Below are 25122 nucleotides of genomic sequence, written 5' to 3' on the forward strand. Positions count from 1 at the left end.
TTGGATGATTGGTTAGGCCCTTGGGAGATACACTTGAGCTGATTTCAGCCGAAACTGCCAAAGCATAGAGTATTATTAGGCTGGCCCAATCTCTTATCTCTTCACTTTAATAAATATCTTAATTACCTCGTACGAATCACCAACTGGGCTGGCCAATGAGGTGATGACAACAAATTAGTTGACATGGCTTCATTGTGAAGTCATTTTAACTGTTTTTTAAGGGATTATTCCTCAGCATATTTACCATTTGTAAAGACAGCCAACAAATATTCGATCAACTCTACTCTTAAGAAAAAGAATATATTTACTTAAGATTTGAGAAAAAAATTTAAATTAAATTCCTACAATTTATTTGTAGGATTCTAATTATTTTTCTCACACTTATAAAAAAGTGACTCTACCCATTGGACTAAGTCGAAGTGATTAAAGTCATTTTAACTGTTAAATATTCGATTTTTTTTTTTTGAAAGACTTCGAAAGATTTTGTCCGTTGATTAAACTATATTAACTTCCATTAGAAGCCAAAATCAATTACTAACGCTCTTTGTTTCCCTGTCCAAAGAATGGAAAAAGAACATTTTGGTTAATAATACATAAATGTAAATCAAATATATCAGCTGAATTATGTTGTGAATAAAATTGATCATTAATTATAAATCCTCTTGTATTACCTTTAAAAAAATTATGCAATTAAATAAAATATTTTTTTTAGTTTCTATTATACGTCACATATCAATTCAGCATAAGTAATCTCAAATTATTGTTTGAGACTGAGAGTTAAGATTCTGTTGCTTTTAATTTATATTGGTTTGAACTCCGTTTGAACGAGTGGGGAGAAGATTGATTAGGCAAATCACTTGTTTTATTACAATTGTCATCTATATATATATATATATATATATATATATATATTTATTTATATATATATTTTAAAAAGCCAGTATTCATTATACTAAAAATGTAAGTGTGATGGTAAACAACACCTTATATCATTTTTTATCTTTTTGTTTTAGGAGTAATAATAGTTATAAATTCTTTTATACATATTATTTTGTACAAATTAATATGACATTACTTATGAGTAATTGAGTAAAACTATAAAAATATCATTTGGTTCATATGATTTATTTTTATTATTTTATATTTTCATCCAACTAATTATAGAATTTCACATCTTTTTTGTACAAATAATAATAATAATAATAATAATAATAATAATAATAATAATAATAATTTTGTTAAATAGATAATATGATAAATGAAAGAGAACAAATTTCATCACTAATCCTGTTAAAAAATATGTAAACAGAAAGGATAAGAATAACGTGAAACGTTGTCGTTGTGATCAGAAGAATTCTATATAAGCATCGGCAAGTGCGAGTAGCTCGTCACTCTTACTAGCACTTCCCAACTCTGAAAAATTATTCTAAAAAGTTGAAAAAAAAAAAAAAAAAAGGAGAGAGAGATAGAAATGGAGGAATTCAAAGGACAGCCTCGTCTCCCAAAATTCGCAGTGCCGAAACGGTATGACATTCGCCTGACACCTGACCTCACATCCTGCAAATTCGGCGGCTCGGTCGCCATCGACGTCGACGTCGTCGGAGACACTAAATTCATCGTCCTCAATGCCGCCGACCTCACCATCAACAACCGATCCGTTTCCTTCACCAACAAAGCCTCTTCTAAGGTTACTCAACACTCCGATGGCATAGCACAACAAAAATAAGCTTGCTTATTAATTTAATTTTATTGTAGCCAAGTTTTTGGAAATGTTAAGAATTATTTCACGTGAAGTATATTTATTTATTTTTAATTTAATTTTCGAAATAAGCAGGCGTTGGAGCCTACGAAAGTGGAGTTGGTGGAAGCTGACGAGATTTTGGTATTGGAGTTTGCGGAGACGCTTCCTACGGGGATGGGGGTTTTGGCTATTGGTTTTGAGGGAGTGTTGAATGATAAAATGAAAGGCTTTTATAGAAGGTCATCCATTCTAAGCTCTTTCTTTTTCTTTTTCCATTTTTTTTTCTATGAGGTGTACAAATTATTAAAATTCTATAAATTGCTTGATATTTGCATGGCTATGTTAAGAGCTAAACTAAAGAAGATCATTGTGGTCTTGGTGACTTGTTGTACTCTTTCACAATGAAGGAAAGAAAAAAAATTGTAACATTTGAAGTTCATTTTTTTTAAAGTGGTGGTGACATGGAAATTGAGTGCTTATTTGCTATGATATTTAAGGTGTGATTTTTGGTTTCCAGTTCTTATGAGCTTAATGGAGAGAAGAAAAATATGGCAGTCACACAGTTTGAGCCAGCTGATGCTAGGCGATGCTTTCCATGTTGGGATGAACCTGCTTGCAAGGTATTGGAATTTAACACGTATGTGAAGCCCTTTTTTTGAGAAACAAATAAAATTCAATCTTATAAATCTATGTAAGTTCTAAATTCATTAATTGTATTATTTCTATTTTATATTCTTTTTTTCTATAATTGGATGTGGTTGATCTCATATCTTGACTCTTTTTAGGTTAGTAAATTCCCATATTTGTTGACACTTGATGTTGCAGGCTACATTTAAGATCACGTTGGATGTGCCATCTGAACTGGTGGCTCTTTCCAACATGCCAGTTATTGATGAAAAAGTGGATGGGAATATGAAAACGGTATCATATCAAGAGTCACCAATCATGTCAACTTATCTGGTGGCAGTTGTTATTGGTTTGTTTGATTATGTGGAAGATCACACTTCTGATGGTACTGTGACTATATCCATTGATTCTCATGGTATTACAACTTTTTTAATGGTTGCATACGCTTAAACACATCTTCACATAGGGATCAAAGTTCGAGTTTACTGTCAAGTTGGGAAGGCAAATCAAGGAAAATTTGCACTCAATGTTGCCGTTAAGACACTTGAATTGTACAAAGAGTATGTTCGACCATCTCCTCTATCTTTCCATGTGTTGAGAATTGATCACAACCTTCATATTTCAGGCTGACAAATAAAACTTATGGAGCCATTGATTACTTACTTGGCTTCCCATTCAGGTGCTTAGTGTGTGTTATCTGCCATTTAATACCCTTTGTTTCTCAGATACTTTGCTGTGCCATACTCTCTTCCGAAACTGGATATGATTGCGATCCCTGATTTTGCTGCTGGGGCCATGGAGAATTACGGGTTAGTCACATATCGTGAAACCGCTCTGCTTTATGATGATCAACATTCTGCAGCTGCTAACAAGCAGAGGGTAATTTGCACCTCCTCATTGTTGTCTGATGATTGTCTGGTTCCATTTTAGCTTGTCTAATGATAAAGCGATTGTTCAAAAGAAACTTCCTAATGTATAAAATATTTAACTGATCTATTTGACTGCTGTCAAGGTTGCTACTGTTGTAGCTCATGAACTGGCTCACCAATGGTTTGGCAATCTTGTAACTATGGAATGGTGGACGCATTTGTGGCTGAATGAGGGTTTTGCAACATGGGTAAATTCCTTCTTTTCATATGTCTGCTTATTGCACTTGCCACAGCCCACGATAGTAAATACATTACATAGAATGATTGTGTTCAGGTGAGCTACTTAGCGGCTGATAGCTTATTTCCAGAATGGAAAATATGGACTCAGTTTCTTGATGAATGTACTGAGGGTCTAAGGCTTGATGGGCTTGCTGAATCCCACCCAATTGAGGTAACTTGTCATGTACTGCAATGTGTTTTCTGTGCTTGGAAAATCAGTATACATTTTTTGCTTCCAGTTTATTTCATCTGAAGCATATTGGTTCATTTCAGGTAGAGGTTAATCACACTGGTGAGATTGATGAAATATTTGATGCAATAAGTTATAGGAAAGGTGCATCTGTTATTAGGATGCTGCAAAACTATCTTGGTGCTGAATGCTTTCAGGTTGGTCCTTTGTTTTTTAACAATATTTAAGTTTCATGTTGAGGTCAATCAGCCTTCTTCATCCTCAACAAGACCTTATATAGTTTTTGTCAAAACAACTTAAGTGCTTTCATTTTGGGATTTGTGAACTGCAATTTTTCTTTTGAAGTAATGGTTAGACAGTTATGTTAATGTATGTAGTTTGTATACAGGGCTTGAAACTGCATCATGAGTTATAAGAATTGTTAATAAAGTCAAATGCCATTAATAAGACAAATAGAATTAGTCAGAATGTCTATTTCGTTTGTGGTGATTTCGCAGACTCAGCATCAATATGAAATGCCTCCAGTCTCACTCTTCTCTGAAAATCTAAAAAAGAGATGTTATATGCATCAACAGTTTTAAAAATCCACTAGTGAGAATCAGCAGTTTTAAAAATCTACTAGTGAAATCTATTACTGCAGACATTGCTGTACTTGATATTTTTCCGAATGATGATTATGCTAATAGATTGGAAATTTGCAATTTATATTACTCATTTAGTCAGTTTTCTTTATTGCTAAATTTATGTTAGTTTTTCTTTCCTTGTATTTATGAACTTTAATCACTATTGTTCACTGGATTTTCTTTCTAGAAGATAGCTTGATTTGAATTTACGTGCCTTATTTGTGCAATCAGCGATCACTTGCTTCATATATAAAAAAATATGCCTGCTCAAATGCAAAGACTGAAGACTTGTGGGCTGCCCTTGAAGAAGGATCTGGTGAACCTGTGAACAAGCTAATGAATTCATGGACAAAGCAAAAAGGTTATCCAGTCATCTCTGTAAAAGTCAGAGAAGAGAAACTAGAACTTGAACAGGTTTCCTTGCCTTCGATTTTTTTTTATTTTTCCTGGTTGTCAGTTGAAACTTTGAAGCGATATGAATAGTCAGCTCAATTGTGTTTGTGAGTTTCTTTTTCATGATATGATATTCTGAAAGTTTCAATGCTCTAACAAGATAATATCATAAATGGCAGTCACAATTCTTGTCAAGTGGTTCCCCTGGGGATGGACAATGGATTGTTCCAATAACATTGTGCTGTGGCTCGTATGATGTGTGCAAGAATTTCTTATTGTATAATAAGTCTGATTCTTTTGATATCAAGGAGTTACTGGGTTGTTCAATTAGTAAAGAAGGTGATAATGGGGGTTGGATAAAATTGAATGTGAATCAGACTGGTTTCTACAGAGTGAAATACGATAAGGACCTTGCAGCTAGGCTTGGATATGCAATAGAGAAGAAACAGTTATCTGAAACTGACAGATTTGGTATTTTCTTTAGTCTTCCTTGCCCTTGCTATATCTTGGATGATAAAAGAGAGAATTCAATAAATTTGTTATTCCATTGACAGGTATTTTGGACGATCATTTTGCCCTTTGTATGGCTCGCCAGCAGACTTTGACATCTTTGCTTACCTTGATGGCCTCTTATAGCGAGGAAACTGAATATACTGTTCTATCAAACTTGATTACTGTAATTTTCACCGCCATGTCATGTTTCATTTCTATTCAGTTATCCCTTTGGTTCTGATTTTAGTTCTTTCTTTTCATAGATAAGCTATAAAATTGGGAGGATAGCAGCTGATGCGAGACCTGAATTACTGGACTACCTTAAACAATTTTTCATCAGCCTCTTTCAGAATTCTGCTGAGTAAGTTACTCATATATTTTTGTTGAAGTACCTAACCCAATCTTTGATTAGAAACTTTATAGCAATTGAAGTTGCCTACTTGGCTGTTTGTTGCCTGCGGCTGCTGTTTTAACAGTAATTGATCTCTTGAGTCAGCTATTATACAATTTGAAGTTATTTTAAGATGCTAGACTCAATTGGTCATATTTCTATTGCAAGATACTGAACTTGGTGCAAAAATTAAATTTTGTCGTCATAGAAGATATTGTCATATACCTACATTCCACTCTGTAATCATTTGTTGAAGGCAATTAATGGAGCCCTTTTATTATTTATGTATTAAGATATAAGATCAGGAAGAAAACTAGTGATACAGAGAACCTGCTAAAAGAGAAAAATTGCGAATTCCTGTGCATTGATTATCAAACTCTTTGCACAAAGAGTTTGGAAAGCCTTTTATCTTTTATCATAGTCTCTGTACAGAGTTTTGGTTTGGATTTTAGTTAATGCAAACATCCACAATAGAAAATTCTCTTACTTATAGAAATACAGTCACAGGGACATATACATATATGCAGTTAGAGATATCATACTTTGCATCTGAAGTTACTGAAAAGTTAAGTGATAAGCATGTTTATTTCTTTGGGTTAATTATCAGACTTTTCATCTGCAGGTATTTAGTCACATGCGCGGTGAGTAAACCTGCTGCTTGTAAACATTATTTTCCTTTAATAGTAGAATGCCATTAAAGATTGTATATATTAACCTTCACTTGTAAATATGCCACTTGGTTTTTGGCTTTGTTAACTCGTTTATACTTGTATCGTTTCTTTACAGGAAGCTTGGTTGGGATTCTAAACCAGGTGAAAGTCATTTGGATGCATTGTTGAGAGGAGAAATTTTCACTGCCCTTGCTTTGCTTGGGCATAAAGAGACCCTAAATGAAGCAAGCAAGCGATTCCATGCATTCTTAGCTGACAGAACTACCCCACTCCTACCTCCTGACATAAGAAAGGTCGAATGTGAATTTTATTAAAATATTAATATTGTCCGATCTAAAATCCCTATTGACCTTGGTCTATGGTTTGCAGGCAGCATATGTTGCTGTAATGCAGAAAGTCAGCGCATCAGACAGATCGGGTTATGAATCCCTTCTGAGAGTTTACAGAGAGACTGATCTGAGCCAGGAGAAAACACGCATTCTAAGTATTGAAAAATCATTTGGGAAAGTGATTCAGAATATTTGAATCTTTAGAGTTTGTGGCAATAACATATTTTCTCATATTTTGTAGGTTCGTTGGCGTCATGTCCTGATGTTAATATTGTTCTTGAAGTTCTCAACTTTCTGTTGTCATCTGAGGTATACTAGTTTTTATTTATTTTCTTATTAAGGATGTCAAAAGTTGACATGAAGCTTTTACAATATCATTTCTGAATTATTCAATATTTCTAATTTTGATTACTATTTAATCTAGGTTCGCAGCCAAGATGCTGTGTATGGACTTGCTGTTAGCATAGAAGGCCGTGAAACAGCTTGGAAGTGGCTGAAGGTAATCTGATTCAGTTGTTATCTGAATGTTATGGAACAGGAAGTTTTAACCATGGATATGCATTATACTTCACCATTACATTGATTGAAAATGTCCTTAGAGAACAAGTGAACCTCAGTACTTTCTGCTTTACAAGGGACAAATTTCCTATTGGTCACAAGAGCCTCAGATTTTTCAACCTTTTTGATCATTTAGAGTGCAGCAAATATATGATGATTGCCAAATAAGAAAAAAAGAAAAAATAGCCAACCGAGACAGACTGTTCACTTTTTTGTGCATTTTTCTATGTTGATATTTATAAAGGCTTCTGGAGTTTTATCAAAAGAAGTCAACTTTGACCCCATCCCGAGCTCTATCAATGGAAGAATTTCCTCGTAAGGATAGACTTTGCCAGACAAGGGAACTCACCAAAAGAAGCACCTCACTTTTGTTCTGAAATTTTGCAATGCTACTGGATTACTTTTTATGTGGTTTTTTTCATTTGGAAAGAGGAAAAATATTGTTCTGATTTTCTATGGCACATTTCCCATGTCAGTTTATACTCTTGTTACAAACTCCTAATATGGTGATATTTTTTTTTCTTTCTTTTGTATTGGAGTGCAGGATAACTGGGACCACATCTCAAAGACCTGGGGTTCTGGTTTTCTTATCACACGCTTTATCAGCTCAATTGTCTCACCGGTTTGTTGTCTACACCTCTCAAATTATGTGTTCCGTTTTTCAACTCTTACATATGTGCACTTCAAATGTTTTCCCCTTGATCCCTTTTTTGTTTCTTTCTGCTGTCTGGCATGCTCAGTTTGCTTCATATGAGAAGGTCAGGGAAGTGGAGGAGTTCTTTTCAAGCCGTTGTAAGCCTTATATTGCTAGAACCTTGAGGCAGAGCATTGAAAGGGTCCAAATTAATGCAAAATGGGTTGAGAGCATTCGGAATGAAGGGCACCTCGCTGAGGCTGTGAAGGAATTAGCATACAGGAAATACTAACTTGCAATTTTATTTGGCTGCCTATGTTATCCTGAATAAAGCTTGTATTAAGTTTAGGTTATCAGGACAATCTGGTCGAATAAGAGTCATATACAAGACTTCAGCAATCATCAAAATCTCCACTTAGTGCCTGGAGTTATTTCTGTGCGACCATTTAGCTTTCTTTCGATGCTTTTATTTAGTTCTGATACTTATTTCTACCTCTTTTTTAAGGGTTCTATGTGGTGGCTTTATGTTGGGGATATGTTTTACATGATTCAGTATATTTAGCAGTTTCCTTTGCTTAATTAAGTGTGGAAGTGTTAATGCCGGGAAAAATAAAAATGCCTTCTTCTCTTTGGGCAGTAGCTCAGTCATGAATGTGCTTTGTGTCCGCTATCATCCAAACTTGAGTAATAACAAAGGGTAAAGATTATTGTTTCGTGCATGAGATTTCTCATTCCCATGTCGCCTGCCTCAATTCTCTTTGCTTTTCTGTCTTTCTTGCTGAGCTGTTTGCCCAACTGTTGCTCCACAGCCGAGTCTGTGCAAGCAATAACAATTGCCATGTCTAAGGTGCCTAAAACGTTGCTACCTCCAATGTATTTTCTGCTATTACTGCACGGTCTCGAGGGATTTGTATTTCCAAGGGCTAGTATTTACCCAAGAAGTAATGTATAGACGTTCCTCGTGGGGATCATCAGGAGGCTCTACCTCAGGTGTCAAGACAGTTCACAGTTCAGTCCTTGGAATGCTTTCAACTGGTTCTCAATTTTGCCAATATTGCACAACCCACAGCACAATCATTAGCACTTGAAATCCCCGTTCGTTAACCGTATGAATATTACCACCATCTTCGCATCATAAACCGTCTTTAGGCTAATGATGATATGGATGAAATCACTGTGACGGTTGAACAAATACATTGTCAATACTCGTGCCCTCAAATCTGTCGTCACTGTTCTTGAAAAGGCACCATAGAGGTGAAAATTATATTAAGTAAATACCTCACAGAGCAATTTAACTCGGAGGCTTAACGACTACAGTTTGATCATAACATAAAATGAACACGATTCTCTCTCCATCTCCTATCCCTACAGTAAACTGCTAAGATTTACATGCCCAAGAGTGTATCAACTCTTGAACAATGAAGAACGTTAGAATGATTCAATGTTCTATATATTACATGCAGGCCGCTACTCTCACGAAACCATAAAAGCCCAGGTGAAAAACAGATGGGCATAACCATATAAGATCATATTAATAATATTCATCATACAACATTCAATTAACAGCTAAAGGATGGATGAGAAACAGTCACGTTTTGCTCTTGAACTTCCTTTGAGCCTTGAGATCCACCACAACTACACTGATGTTATCCTTGCTACCCTTTTGGAGGGCACGGTTTGAGAGGTACTCTGCAGCTGCCTGGGCAGCAGGATTGATTCCCTCCCCTCTTCCAGTGGCAAGTGTAACGCCATTCTTTTTGTGCCAGAGTAGTATTCGCTTCCGTGCTAGCTCACATGCCTCCTCATTTGTCATGACATCCCATAAACCATCACTAGCTAGAATGAGGCATTCATCTTCTCTTGCCCTTGGAAGAAACATTACTTCTGGTTCAGGAATAATCCATGGTTTCAAGTATCTATCACCTGCAAGCCACGCCAAAGTTTTAAGTCATAAAATTTACTAAATTACATTTGAGGTCTAAGCAGATTGCACATAACTGATTTTATGCACCCATACTCAGAAAAATGCATGCACAAACCACAGAGTGAATTATATTTTACCTGACACAAGAAAACTATGCAGTTTCATCACTGATATAGTTTCATCTAATGGAATGGAAACCTACGCATATTACCTCTTTATGGATACAGACAGTGTTCAGGGAAAAAAATAAAAAATGCAACGTATTGTTTATCATCAAAGATGCTCGGATAAGTGTCATGATCTGCATATTATTTGTTAAATTCTGTAAATTGCATACAAGATGTAAAATGCAACTATGATCAACAACGCCAAGGGGATAGATATCAAGCTAGATACAGCATGATCGTCAATGAACATGATGGAGTCATTTCTCTAATATGATAATAACTATTTTATTCTTACTATCCTATGATTAACCAACTGCAACATGACAAAACCAAGCTGTTCACAAAGAAAAACCACTGATGTGGAAAACCACTAGAAAGCTGTACCGTGCTGAATTCATGAAAATGGGAGATAGAATCATGATGAAGGAATACATACCAATAGACCTTGACATCGCAAGAACGCCAAATACACGATGTCCATTCCATTGTATAACCTTGCCTCCAGCTGCTTCAATTCTTGCATATTCATCTTCTCGATTTGGCTGTGAATCAAAATAATAATAATAATAATAATAAATAGATAAAGATCAGTTTCTTGCAGATGATTAAGAGATATTGCAAAAATAAACAAATAAATAAATAAAACCACAGTTGAAAATTTCTTACTTTATGATCCACAGACAAGGCCATGGACTCTTTTCCACGACATAGAACTGCTCTTGAATCTCCACAGTTTGCTACAATAATATGGGATGCACAAATAATGGCAACAACAGCAGTAGAACCAACAGTTTCTGGGGCAACAGGTTCTTGGTTTGTTTTTCCTCCAACTTCAGCATCAACTCTAGCAAAACAACTAGTGAATATTTTTTTCCATTGCTCTTGGCAGCTATGCACCACACTTCCATCACTCAGACATTCCTTAACAAGCTCTATCTCCTCAGCAAAAGCAGTATGGACGCGATCACGACAGTAGTTTGCAACCTGAACAAACAAACTCCATGAGAAAAATTACTTTCACCCAAATAAATAACAATAAGAGAATTTGCAGTTGAATAGCAAGGGGCAAAGAAACAACATTAGAAGCAAGACAAGGGAGTGAACCTGCAAGCCTCCATGGCCATCATAGACCCCAAAGAAATGAGCAGTCTGCTGACTGAATCGCTTGCTCAAGCCATCAAACACCTGGGAACCAATTAACATTTGAATAGGAATTTTCAAAAAATAAGGCACAGTTGCAACTGCATCTTCCATCTCAGGCCTCCTTCCACAGACAGAAGTGAATCCCCAAAGTGGCACATAATCCACCTCAAATACACTGCGTCCAACTGTTGCCCTCACCCCGTTTTCGAAAGCCAATTGAAGAACAACTGAAGATGAATTTTGCTTAGACCCATCCCCAATCTCTTCCTCAAGGCTCACGGCAACAGCAAGAGGATTACTCCCTATTTCAGTCTCAATATTTGACTCTGGTAAATCACTGGCCTTTGCAATAATATCAACACTGCAAATGCTCTTCTCAATGTCAACTGAACTCAGAGTTCCTACCTCAGACGAAGCCTCGAAACTTAAAAAATCCTCTCCACATAAGCTACTGGTCTCACTTGCCACAGAAAGCGAGCAAGAGCTATCAAGAATCGGATCCCCCTCCAATGACAAGGAATCATCTTCCTCACTTTCCCGATTTATCACATCATCACTAGAACCCCAATTGCTTTTATTTTCAGATATCATATCCAACAAAGAAACCCCTCCCACTTTATCCTCTTCCGGCACAACCACAGCTACAGAACCAACTTCATTCCCCAAATCACTATAATTACAATTCTCATGTGCCCGGGCCACAGATTTTTCAGAAACCTTTGCCACAGAATTAGACAACAAGCCAGCAGTGTCGGACATCAGCTTAAGTCTTTTGATATCCGAATGCGTACTTATTGTTGGGTTATCACAGACTGAATTACCTGCTCTAAATGGCACCACAACTGGCGTAAACATCTCCTCTATCAGAATCTCTATCTGGGAAGTGCAAAAAGTAACCTTTTAACCCCTCCAATATCTCACAACCTGTCATTATTCAACTAACTTTTTCACCTTCTTCTCTTATCAAGAACAATAATAGAAAGTAAAAGGTCGGTCTTAATAGACCATTTTCCATGCCTAAAAAATTCAATAATCCCAAAAGGCAGAAGCAAATTCAGGTGACTTATGGTTGAGCAAAAAAGCTGGTGAAAGGGAAATATTAGCACTCAGATCTGGTCAACAAAAGCGGATCCGAATTCCATTAGTGGAAATAATAACCCTAAATAGACATGTGTGACTTGTCTAGCTCCTATCAACTTCTTCTTCTCTGGACTCTTCTTTATCTACCTCCGTCAACTACAGTTAAAAAAGAGAAACTTTTTAAGTCCACAAAAAAATAAAATGAAACTCTACATCATACAAAAATAGGCAAGTAAAAATTAAATTTTGAAACCAACCCTTCTATCTCTAAACACAAGAAAACAGAGGGGTCATGAGAAAGAACCCAAGAAAAGTGAAGCCCCAAAAATTCACAGGAAACCGTTATAAAGATAGTGTCTTTTTAAAATACTTAAGTTCCCTGGATCTAAGGCAAACCACCTGAACCTCTTGAACTATTGCTCTCTCTCTATCTTGCACAAATTATTATTGTCAACATAATCAAGAGAAAAAAATGACTACCTAATTTGTCAACTGTAATGTAAAATTATTAACTTCTCTCTCTCCCTCTACTTGACTTCTTGCTTCCAAAGACTTAACATCTAAGAACTAAGTAAAAAAAGATTAAAGAAATGGAAAAACAGCAAAAAACAAGATATATGGGGTTGCCTTGCTTACCTATTAAAAATAACAGCTCAAATGTGATCATTAAAGTTTAAGACTTTGTTTATTATAAATTTCTTTTACTTTTCTTTTTAAATCTGGGGATAATAGAGACTTGAAAGAGCAAGAAAGAGGGTTGAGACTTTAGATTTGAGAAGGAACAGAAAAAAATAAAAGACTTTGAATAATGCATGTAGAGAGAGAAATAGGAATTGACAGATGTCAAGTGTACAAGCACATACTAAAGCGTCTCCAATCCAAAGTCACTCTCAATCCTCCGGTGGAGAAATTTTAGAATACATCTACAGTATAATGTCATTTATATAATAAATAATAATATTATGATATATATATATTTATTTTAAATAATTATTATATAAATGATGATTGTATTAAATTTAATTATATTTATTATGCATATATTAATTAATTATAGTATATTTGAAGTATTCTATAAGTTTTTCCCTCCGGTGTCCGATCTTTATTTCCCATGTTATATGTCTGATGGTGGACTTTATCGTTTATGTAGATCTTTTTATTAGACCCATAGCAACATTATATATATATATATATGTTTTTCCCCTGCTTCCTCATATCATATATTCATATGCAATTTTTTTCTAAAAATTTTTGTTAGATTTGTGCATATTTTAATTGAATTATATTGTGGATCCAAGTTCATACGGTTATATAATATATCTCACGAATATTGTTAAAAAATATGCACTAACTAGAGTTGAAGTCTCAACCCTACACTTACAGTGGGGAGAGGGAATTTTTTTTTTTTTATTCCCATTAATATTGAGTAATACAATATGCTTCTACTCATATTTTCAGGCCTTGATGGCTTCTCTCACATGTAGTCACAAGTTAGGAGCTTGCAATAAAGCATTTGGTTTATCAAGAGGGTGGTATTTGCCATGAGGTTTCTTTAAAATTGTAATCTTAGGGGGAAGAAGTTGTAAGTATTAATCAAACAATACACAAAAAAATTGATTTTTGTTATGGTTCTAATAACTAGAAACATTTAGTAATAATTTTATTTACACCTTAAATAATACTTACATCATGAGCTTACTATATTGATTTTATTATTAATTACATGATGGGTTTGATTCGATCATGAAGTATGAATATGTACTTGTAGGCTAGTGATATTTTACAACATAAATTTACATATATCTCCTAGATCAACACTGTTACGAATTTTACTTTTTTAAAGAATAATTTAATCAAACAGTAAATCATTTAGACGAAATATTCTTTTGTTATCCATGTATTATATTAATTGATATGATTGGGAAAAAGAAAAAAGAAAAAGAAAAAGAACTTAGCATGTTCTTGTGGTGGAAAGGCACAAGATACCATAAATACATAAGTGGACATCCACTCAAAAAGGATAAGATTCTCGTAATTCATATTATGCACATGACATGAAGAAGGTGGGGAGAGCAAAACAACATCACCATAATTGAATTGGTAGAAAAAGAAAAAGAAAATGTTATGTTGAATAGTTCTCTTGAGCCATAATTTCCAAATGTTTTGACCAAAATATAATTAAAAATAAAAGAAAAATAAAAGGTGCATATCATACATAGACAATAATTGACTTGCCTTTTAATTATACAAAGCTCATAAGAAAGACAGCAAATCAATATGACCATTATATTAGAAAAAAGAAAACGAAAAGTTAAAAAAAAGGTTATTGTTATGGACCCCTTGATGAGAGTGTACAAATTTAATGTGATTTTAGGAGGTTTTTTTTTTCTTTTTTTTTTCAAGTTTACCGAACATAGGTAAGACTTCTATTTTATTAGAGAATGTGAAATTATGATTTGTTTATTTTTTTAAAAAATAATAATAAATATAAACAAAAAAGTATAATTTACAATCTAAAAAAAAAAACCTTTATGAAACCGAGTTAAAAGGATAAATTTTTAACTTTACTTTACCGGATGTTACTTGCTTACATAGAATTAAGACTTTAAGAGGTTTATCCGTAAATTTAAAGGTATAAAAACAACATGCAACATACGTGTAATTTTTTTTTTTTAATTAAGAAAAATACTTACAGTTTTCTTTTTGTTTTAAAAGAAAAAAAGATAAAAGAGGTGGTCTGATATTAACTCATTGTGTTGACTAATTTGCTTTATATCGTGCTATTATTATTATATGTGACATGTGCAATAGGAATGACCTCAACTCGACATGACTTGCATCACATCATATTCATAGGACTCTGATTTTGCAGATGTAAAGACTTTTAACATTAAACATAAGAAAGAGGTATACAAATTATAACACTCCATGTCACAGTTTTTATCATTTCATATGAATTATGAATATGATATCCCTCTTAACATAACCAAACCGAAGAACCATTGAGGATTTCTTTTATTGTAGGATAAAAATCCGTAGAGGTCAACACCACTTTTTTTCATTTTACTTTTTGCATTGAAAGAAAGGGTGAATCATAGATAACTTGTTTAATTTTATAACAAGGGAAGCGATACACACAGCTGTCTTTAGAGTGAAATAATCATTTACCAACCAAATTCAAAGAGAGAGATCATCAACAACATTTCATTTTATTATTATTATTTTTTTTTTGACCTGGGGTTTGGTGGAGGAGCAAGCATGATAGCCATGTCAAAAAGGCAAGCCAATTTACCTTCCGCAGGTGACACGTGTCCATTCAACGCCTAACATTTTCAGGATTACGAAATCTGTCAAGAGTCTGTCCTATTTTATTGAAATCTGTCAAGACTCTGTCCCACCTAAATAAGAGTTTAGAGGCTTATATGAGGCTGGCCTTTTCTTTGTTTGTCTAAGTGTTATTAATACCCGCCACTGAGCCCTTGACCTAGGCTATAAGCAAATGTCCATCTGCCAAAACGTGTTCTTCAACATGATACAAAAAAAACCCCCTCCATCAAATTTGGGATGATACTTTTGACCCTTCATATCTAATTTTAGAACCTTCTGTTAGTAACATATCCAATGAGAAGATCACATGCGTTCTGGAAGAGAGAGCAGAGCATGCAAGTACCAAGTTAATATCTGATATTAAAGTTAAATCTATTATTTTATAGAAATTGTAACTTACCCGACTTCCTAATTTTAAGATAAGCGCATCCTCTCAAGTCTGTCTCCAATATTAGGAATTGTGCCACTAGAAGAACAAATAAAAAAGGATCTATGTTGGCCTAGTAATCCAAAGGTAAAATATTTACGTGGAACAGTCCAAAAGATGCACAGATGATGTGGCGTGCCCATCATCTGTGAATAAAAAGAAACTTAGTACATGCCAGGGATACTTTAACCCCCCTTTTGTATAACATAAGCTTGATAGTTTTTCCTTTTTAACTGGTGATGGGAATGCCTGCACCTGGTGTGTGATCAAGAGATGTGAAACTCCAAATGCACATAACATTAGATTTGTGCAAACCCGTTCAAATCACAAATAAAATAAGAAAAGCTCTTTTATAGAACCTTTTAGAACACAAATCCCATAATAATTCTAATGGACATCATAAGCACAATATATTTCAGGCTTTAGAAATTAGAAATAGTGCCACCCCTCCAGTATTTTCTCAGCTAATTTTTCAATTTTCTTTTCCATAAATGTTTAGCACACAACATTGAGTCTTTGAAAACCACTAGAGTTTCTTGGTTGTTTTCACTCACAATTAAAATTAGACCAGAAACTGCCACTAGAGAAGGCGCTTTTTACTTTTTAAACCACAGCCAACCTGGGCAGCCAGGACATAAGTTCCAGAAATCTGCTCTACATTCTAGTACATAGAAGCTTTCTTCAGCTAAAAATCTCTCAATCCTATGAGTTAACCCGCTACGGGGCTTCCAAGGAGTTTCTCAAATACTGCTGTACATTTGTACTGGTTCCAAAGGTAGAAAGGCAGCCAACACATGAGAAATGCAGATTTGGAGGAACGCCCAAGTGAAAATAAATAGGCATATCCTACTATCCGCAAAACAGGTTGGCGTATTTGTTACATTACGGCAGCATGGGGTCACCTGATGATGCAAGCATCTGCACCTCTGTTTCCTCAGCTGTCCGTTTATTAGTATTATCTATTGCCGATTCACCTGCACATATTACCAAGTTAATCAGTTAAATATCAAAGAAATTCAGTAATTGTAAAGGAATAATCTATGACTTAAATACAGAGAAAGGAAGAAGATGATTAAGTCAGATCCAATACTGAATATAGAACCAATTGATGGTTGTTTCGCTGACAAACTTCTTTTGAGATCTGCAAGTATTAGAATGGTTCAAGAAACAGGTTAGATTTTTCCCCCTATAAAAAAGAAGCAGAAGACATCAGGAGAAGCAATTCAAAATTTATACAACAATATTAGTATCCTTCATGACTAACAAATCACCCTCACATGCTTAAATCACAACGAGCCTGTGCTAAATTTCAACAACCAACATCATTTCTAATTTTATCTTGTCAATGATTAATCTACCATGCGACTACATTCCACCAAAATCTGAGTGTTTATAGCTGATTCCATGTCAATAGACTGATTCCAAATCCATTCCATAATCACACTAAAATTCAGGCTGAACAGAATGTATTTGATTCTGATTTGGATTCCCCTAATGCAAGTTCTCAACCCTTGTTTTCTATTATAGATCATGCTGCAGCTATCCTGTGGTTTTCAGCATCAAACCTGTTATCCTGCAGAGGCTTTCGCCAAAGTCTATGAATTAAGCCTTCATATGGAGTGAGCTCTCATCCTATCCTAGCAACCCATTGCATAAGCTTTGCTTTCCAAAATTTAGATAAACTATAGTTGGATTGGTCCCATGTCCTAGAATCACTTGGGGTCAGGCCATAATGGTCCAATCTAAGTTCTTAATAACCCTTGCCAAGCCATCTAGAAAGCCGCTAAAATTTGGAAAGGTTCTCAGATTTACCACACACTATAAGAATCTATTTAATAATAGAGCCTGATATGCTATTAGTGCTTAATATGGATCATATTCACTTCTACAAAATACATAACAGCATATAATCCAAACAAAATCTGGAATTGTCCACTGAATTCTTAATTTAAGGTAAATATCTCAGTTTGGAAACAACATCACCACATTGCCTTCAATATTGAAATTATATTATTTTTTTTTATCAATTGACCTTCACAATTCCAACCTAAACCCCATTTCCAGTCACCCAAATGGACAATACCATTATGTGTAGTAATTTCCCCGCATCTGTATCTTAAAAATGAGAACAAAACAACGAAACAGCACATAAACATGCATAAAACCAGCATAGTTTCACAGAACTAGGATTACACACTTGCTGATAAATATACAAAAGAATTGAAAAGAAATATATCAATATACGGACTAATAGATTCCATACCCAAGGAACGTAGCCCTTTGACAGCATCAAAATTCTTGTATGTATAGCCAACAAAACTTAAATCTTTGGGAGTCAAGAGCATCTGCATGAAAGGGGAAGAAAGCAATATATGTTATCCTAATTTTAAGAATAATAGCTGCCTTAAACTGGTAGAATTTGCAGCAATAGCAGAAAGAATAAGGACTGTAAGATTAACCATAGCATAAGAATGAAAAAATTGCCACAAGGAAAATATTCTTGCTGCTCTCTCTTAATTTTAAAAAGGAACAAGAAGCACAAATACAATGCCATATTGCACCTGGAAAACTCAGTCCTTAAAAAGCAAACGCTGGCGCAGTAATCACCCATTTCTTATCAATTCCGTAACACTAAATGCATAAATGGAATGATTGCTGTTTACTGAAGATGGAGATGTAAATTCCACATAAGAGTAACAAACTAACAAGTCATTGCATTACATGAGTTTATGAACAGCAGGAATCATTACAAACCTTTCGTGAGGGTCCTGAACTAGTTCTTCCAGATGCTGGAGGATCCAACTGTAGGAGAGAACAGAATACCAATTCAAGAAAAGGGAACTTTGTAGAGGCACCATAACGAACACAAGTACAGTGAAGGAAGCAACTGAAACACAATGATGAAACAAACAAAAATAGCCAAACAAGGTGTAGCTTTAATGAACATCATTTGCTCAATTTATGCAGAGTACTTCCAGAGAGAATTGAACTGAGAATCCAATGATCATATTTTCACTCTATGCTAAAGGGAAAGACTCATGCACAAATTATGAATCAACATCAACAATAAAATTGTAGAAATGATATGGAGGATAAAATTTCCTAATAAAATAAGGAGGTCTCGGAATATTATATATGACCAATAGATCTTCAAACCAAAATTTTAAAATTAATTTGGAAAGCCAAAGTAGAATTTTTTTTTATAATATGCAGAAAATGTAAATTGGTGTGATCATAGTCTGCTGGTGATCAGAAATCAGTGTAACCAACAAGTGATACATAAATACATAAAAGTTGAGAAATTCGTTCATTGCTTTTAGCACGCATGATACAAACTTATTGAAATATAAGATCCCATTTTGGACAACAGCTGCTTCAGTTTTTGACCAGTATTCAACTTCTGCTCATGCTATTTCATATTAAAGTAGTTAATGCCGGTAATCTATGGATACATGAGATCAAAATAGCATTTAAAAGATCTTGCACCTTTAGGGGCCTCTTTGTATGGCCACTAAAAAAAATAAATAAATAAAAGTATGTCAAATAACAAAGTGAATCTGGCACTGGCCAGAAATTGAAATAGTTGTTAGACACAACAAGAATAGTGAAAGTGAAGAAAAATTACTTCATCAAACTTCATAAAGTTCTGGGTATCTAGCTCTCCATTGATTTCTGGTTTGAATGCTGCCTCCATTTCATAGAGTTTATCCCAGACAACATCCTTGAACCAAGGATGAGCCTGATGCAACAGGAGTTTGGCATTTGTAAGGAAAAAAGAGAGTTGACAGAGACAATAAAATTTCAAAACCTTAAAACCTTACTTTAATTTGGTGTGCCCCTCCCGTGCCTAGCCTGTGTTCAACATCACATAGCAATCTACAGATCAGATCCTTTGCTTCAGGTGACAACTTCGAATCATCTGGAAATTTAAGGTGATTTCTCCAATGCACAATCTGGCATAAATTTTTTTTCAGGAAAAAATGGATCACCCATATTATTTTGTAAAATGAAGTAAAAGAGAACGTGAACAGAAAAGAAAGAACATAAAAATAAAAGAATGAACACCAAGCAAGGCATTTCTTACAGAAAATTCGATAGTGCAAAGGCTTTGTTGTAGTTGCTCCAGAAATTTCTAGATTACTCACTATTAATAAATAGAAAAGTGACCTAAAAATATGAAATGCCAGGGGAACTCTATCAAATTTATACGACGTTACTGACCAACAAAAGTTTACAAGCTCAAATTTGAACCGTGAAGGCAACTGCAAGTTTTCTCATATTTAAGAACTCAAGAAATATATAGTAGCCAATAGCCCAATACATTTTCAGTTTCACCATAATTGAAGTCCTGTTTTGAGAAGCCTTCACTAATTTGGTCTCTTCATAACTCTACCATTTTGCTTGCTTTTGTTAATATGGCTCAGGAACTAGAAGGTCACAAGTTCATCAACCGATAAAACAAAACTTAATGATAAAAAAGGGGAAAAAAAATGAAGCTGGGAATAAAACTTGTTCCTACTTTGTTCTTGTTTTTCATTTGCAATTAAAATTTCTTGTTGGAATCCAAAAAAAAGAAGGTTTCAATATTTCGGATTACCTGAAATAGACTGGTATTTTGAACCCATGACAAATGTTATTGATGAAAATGAAATGAACAAATAAGCAAAGGAGAAGAAGAAAGAGAGAGAAAAAAGATTCCAGAGATATGTCGGAGTTCAGATGAAGATACCCATAGAAGCATAAGATGTATTACCTTTCTGCATGTTGTTATTGGGTCATCTGCATAAAACGGAGGATATCCAACAAGCATTTCATACATTATTGCTCCTAGTGACCACCTGGATAAAATTCCAATGAAAAAGAAATATCAACACTATCTTAGATGCAAAATGAAATCTGCACAGAAGATTTTGTATATCTGTGCAAAAAAAAAATCAAAATAACCACAATTAATGCCCGTAAAATTTCCATGAGATAAGCATAAGTTTGAGTTCGCAATTCACAGAAAAAGGTCAAAGACAAACTCTAAAAATGAAGAAGCTACCGACAACAGGAGGTATGAAAGAAGATAAAAGAATACATGATCAGAACTCCAAGAACCTATAAGAATTGAAATGTAAAACAGAAACTAACCAGTCACATTCCATGCCATATCCTTTCTTTAGTAACACCTCAGGAGCAATGTAGTCAGGTGTTCCCACAGTCGAAAATGCCTTCAAATCAAATGACACAAACCAACAGCTATTATTTTGAAACAACAACAACAACAACAACACAATACTAATAACTATAATAAGAACTTTGACATCCATACAACTCTAGTTCATACCATAAATGAAGCGCAATGGTAACAAATATGACCATCAAACAGCTTATAGCATTAATAAAGAGAAAATAAGTTTATAACTAGTCTCTGAGAGTTGGAGTTCCAGTTTTAACAAACACATAGTTATTTGTCAATCCCTGCATAAAGGAATGGAGATTAAGTAGAAATCTAAATAACATATCTGTGCAAGTTGCTTACCAGTTTCCTCCTGTTCATCTGCCAATGCTGAAGCTGTTCATGGGGGCTTTTCCAACTACTCTTATTATCCGTGTCAGGAAAGCATCCATCAATATCCATTGGTTCCGCCATATTTTCATCATCAATGGTTTTATGTTCATGGATTGCATATAAGGTTGAACAGTCAAGAGGCTTGCAAAGGCCAAAATCTGATAACTTCATATGACCATTTTTGTCCAGAAGAAGGTTGTCAGGTTTAATATCTCTGAAAAGGAAGTGAATGTACACTAATGAGACAGAAAAAATACCTAATTAATGATAAAGTCCAGTGATAATCACAACAGTATCAAGATTCAGAAAATAATTCGAGAACACAAGTACAACAGCCCGAATATGAACCTGTGAATGTAGTTATGTTTGTGGATAGACTCAATAGCCAGGACACTTTGGGCAATGTAAAACCTAGCCACGTTTTCAGTTAAGGTGTCCTCCCTCATCAACAAAGTCATCATATCGCCACCAGGTAGGTATTCCATAATCAAATATAGGTACTCAGTATCCTGGAATGAGTAGTAGAGCTTCACTATGCAATGACTCGCAACCTCAGCCAGTAAGTTCCTCTCAGCTCTTACATGTTCTACCTACAAAGCAGAAAGGCATCTTATCCGCACTAATAAACCAGCACAAACTGCAAATGCAAATGACACTACAGTAATAATGTGTGAACAGTTAGTCCACTCCCATGCAAACCACCCATTCTTCTTTATATAATTTTTATTTGAAATTCTTATCAAAATAACTGAAAAAGAATAAAAAAGAACATATTAAAGATACAACATATAAAGGTTTGCAACACTCTTTAGACATAAAGAAGGTGATAATGATGCTGGCAATTTCACATCTAAATCCTTGCTACTGGTAGTATGTCAATGACTTGAATCCTGTCAAAATCCCTTGTACCAGAGAGAGGAGGTGATCCGAGACAAAACATAATCAAGTAACCTAATAACAATTTCTCTTAATCATTATCTCCATATTGATTCAGTTTTCAACTTATAACAATTGGTACCCACCAATGAGGCTTCTACTGAAGATGCATAACTACAAAATATCAGTGCTTCAGCTCCCTATAAGCTTTTTCCATGTCAATACAAATCCTTATATGCATGTCTATAAAATGTATACACCATAACCAACAATTATATGGTCTCCCACTAAAGCCAAAAAAACTAACTGAGCAGCCCATTTCTAATCCTTAGTTTCTAAAATTAGAATTAGATATACAACTTTAACTTTGCGATGCAAACACCTGTAACAGCACAATTAGGAAACCCTGAAGATCCTTTATTATTTTAAGATTTATAACTATGAATTATATGAAGGCCATTATGTTTCATCTCACCTGTCCTCTCTTAACCATTTCAGATTTCTTCAATTTCTTCATGGCATAGATGTTTCCAGATTTCTTCTCCCGACACAATCGAACCTGAAGTTTGAGGAAACATTAGCAAGAATGGTTCTCCAGATTGCCAATGCATGATTGAGATAAAATATATTAGAAACAAAAGAGTTAAAATTGCTTTCAAAAGAAAAAAAAATGAAAATCATATAACCACTGAGAATGATCAACTTCTAATGAATTGCAAGTATATTGAATAAATTTTCTAACCTCACCAAAGGCTCCCCTCCCAATAATAGTCAAAAGCTCAAAATCATCAACACAAATCTTGTGCCTCTTAAGCCTCATAAATTCTGTCTCTTTTCTTTCCAAATCTTTGATGAGGTTGATCTGTTCCTCCATAGGCACATCCGAAGAAGCTAACTTTCTTTCTAACACCCATCGTCTGCAATGGAGACAAATTATGTTAGATCTCCTGAAACAGAACTTTTGGATCAAAGGTTTGCATCACAAAAAAGGAATTTTAAACAAGAAAAATCATTTTGAAGAAAGTAAATATCATCGCAAGAAAAACATAAACTAAATGTTTAATCACAATTCAAAAGCCTAAAGCATCCGGATGCCATCTTCTATCTCATCAAAGCTTCAAGATCAATTGCAGACACAGGTTATGCAATTTAGATGATAAATGCAAAATTTGAAATGATTGAATAAAGTTTATCTCACCAGAAATAATTTAATAAAGTTTATGTTACCAATCACAGAGATCAGCACCCGTACATAGTTTTATGGTAAAAAAGTTATCTGCTATTAGCCTATTACATAAGAAATCCCAGTGAAGTCTGAATGGTTCCAGGGTAACAGATGCAACCAGAAACCAACGCTGAATGAAAATAGACAAAATCAAGAGCAGAACTCTAACCTGGGAGACACATACAAAAATTTACACATAGCACAAAATCCCACGGTAGTGATTCCAAACTAATAAACCAATATACATGTCATTTCATAGATTGTGATGTTCTCAATCTACTCGACAACACTCACAGATTGCGAGACTTCAATTGCGCTGTAACTCAGCTACTCTCTTGGTTGAATGCATAACTAGACTAGCAGCGATCCATATCATAATAGATTGCAAGACTTTCAGTGCGCTGTAACTCAGCTAATGCCCTGTTTAGATCTTGTTATCAACATCCTAGAGATAATTTTTAGCCTAACGATCTGCGAACTCCACAAACAAAGAAAATGTTCTAATAGATTATCTTTACTTCTTCCCTTATTAAATTGAGAAATAATCACACAGAGATCAAACAACTACTCCAAACAAAGAAAAATAAACGTTCCATAAGTGTTAATTACAAAAAATGCCTTCAGAATCTAGCAGATTTAATAACAATGTAACCACTGTCAACCTCACATCTTAAGCTACGTTAAATCTTCCACAAATTTTTTTTTAAAAAAAATCCAAAGCTTAGCCTAGTAGCTTAATAAGCAGCTTAATAACTTTAGCATCCTCAGTTCAATTAGCTATTTCGATTACCTCTCCTTGCGCTCTTGAATGTTCTTCATCTGAGCTCTGTAGTGATTCTCTATGAACTGTTTGGCTGCTGCAACTTTCTCCATCGTCAGCTTCGAGCCAAGCACTTCCTCTTCCTCAGCTTCCTCCATTTGAACTCTCTCTTTTCTCTTTCTCCCAGTCTATTAACTCAGAATCTATTTATATGCCAATCACTCCTTTAAAATCATTTTTCTCATCCCAAGTGTTCTTATTAATTGCAACGACCAGGAGACGATGCCAGACCCAGACCACCTCACATGTACTGTATTCATTTTTGTTCCCTACTTTCACGCCGCACACTACACTCACTTTTCCACCACTTGTCTCACGCCACGTATGCTTTCACCCAGCCGAGTTGGCGCTCACATATTTCCGGGCGTAGACGATCTGAGCTGCCTGTTTTAGTTTAGCGATTGTTGTCAGCGGATGCGAGTGATGGGCTCACGCGCTCTAACTCGGCCGTGGTGGGTGAAAAACAAGTTGTCACTGTCGAGCCATGAATGATAGTACAACACAATTTAGTACACGTGGGGCCCGCGTGTTGGATTTGATTGGTGTGTGCTGGGCACTCGCCTGGGATACGATGTGGATTTATTTAATTCTTTGGTCAGTGATTGGGTGTCACTGCTTGAAGTGTGGGCTATATATATCTCCTCTCTCTGACACTCACACCCCAGCATTTGCTGGGTCCATTCCATTCATAATTCTCAGTTTCTCACCAACGCCTCAGTTGTGTAACATACTTACCATCTGTAGACTATAATTTAATTTCAATTAATATTGAGTTATAATAT

The 25122-nt window shown here is 34.9% G+C and overlaps 3 protein-coding genes across 6 annotated transcripts; 1 reads left to right on the top strand and 2 right to left on the bottom strand.

The window, feature by feature from the left end:
• The first annotated feature begins 1378 nt into the window (after nt 1-1378).
• On the top strand, nt 1379-8376 carry LOC102628994 (aminopeptidase M1). Its single transcript, XM_006474385.4, has 19 exons — nt 1379-1687; nt 1835-1980; nt 2259-2361; nt 2567-2753; nt 2835-2928; nt 3094-3247; nt 3381-3485; nt 3572-3688; nt 3790-3903; nt 4561-4743; nt 4902-5193; nt 5277-5398; nt 5478-5575; nt 6392-6569; nt 6646-6760; nt 6847-6914; nt 7030-7104; nt 7708-7785; nt 7904-8376. The coding sequence occupies exons 1-19, from the start codon at nt 1472-1474 to the stop codon at nt 8087-8089; spliced, it is 2631 nt and encodes an 876-aa protein (XP_006474448.1). The 5' UTR covers nt 1379-1471; the 3' UTR covers nt 8090-8376.
• Nucleotides 8377-9029: 653 nt separating this feature from the next.
• LOC102628329 (protein phosphatase 2C 53-like) lies at nt 9030-12907 on the bottom strand. Of its 3 annotated transcripts, none has more exons than XM_006474382.4 (5): nt 12748-12907; nt 10993-12267; nt 10555-10872; nt 10325-10430; nt 9030-9720 (listed from the first exon to the last, which is right to left on the bottom strand). In XM_006474382.4, the coding sequence occupies exons 2-5, from the start codon at nt 11884-11886 to the stop codon at nt 9386-9388; spliced, it is 1653 nt and encodes a 550-aa protein (XP_006474445.1). In that variant the 5' UTR covers nt 11887-12267; nt 12748-12907; the 3' UTR covers nt 9030-9385. The 3 variants fall into 3 exon arrangements, with proteins under 3 accessions (XP_006474445.1, XP_006474447.1, XP_006474446.1); XM_006474384.4 differs by lacking the exon at nt 12748-12907 and adding an exon at nt 12592-12740; XM_006474383.4 differs by lacking the exon at nt 12748-12907 and adding an exon at nt 12369-12568.
• Nucleotides 12908-16189: 3282 nt separating this feature from the next.
• LOC102627835 (uncharacterized) lies at nt 16190-24573 on the bottom strand. 2 transcript variants are annotated; one of them, XM_006474380.4, is made up of 13 exons: nt 24311-24572; nt 23038-23212; nt 22771-22854; nt 21768-22009; nt 21390-21633; nt 20999-21078; nt 20619-20703; nt 19687-19818; nt 19491-19604; nt 18620-18667; nt 18129-18210; nt 16956-17006; nt 16190-16839 (listed from the first exon to the last, which is right to left on the bottom strand). In XM_006474380.4, the coding sequence occupies exons 1-13, from the start codon at nt 24436-24438 to the stop codon at nt 16748-16750; spliced, it is 1557 nt and encodes a 518-aa protein (XP_006474443.1). In that variant the 5' UTR covers nt 24439-24572; the 3' UTR covers nt 16190-16747. The 2 variants fall into 2 exon arrangements, with proteins under 2 accessions (XP_006474443.1, XP_052289691.1); XM_052433731.1 differs by lacking the exons at nt 16190-16839; nt 16956-17006; nt 18129-18210 and adding an exon at nt 18231-18527 and having other exon boundaries at nt 24311-24573.
• Nucleotides 24574-25122: the final 549 nt, after the last annotated feature.

Source organism: Citrus sinensis, chromosome 9 (assembly GCF_022201045.2).
Source record: "Citrus sinensis cultivar Valencia sweet orange chromosome 9, DVS_A1.0, whole genome shotgun sequence".
Classification (NCBI taxonomy): Eukaryota; Viridiplantae; Streptophyta; class Magnoliopsida; order Sapindales; family Rutaceae; genus Citrus; species Citrus sinensis.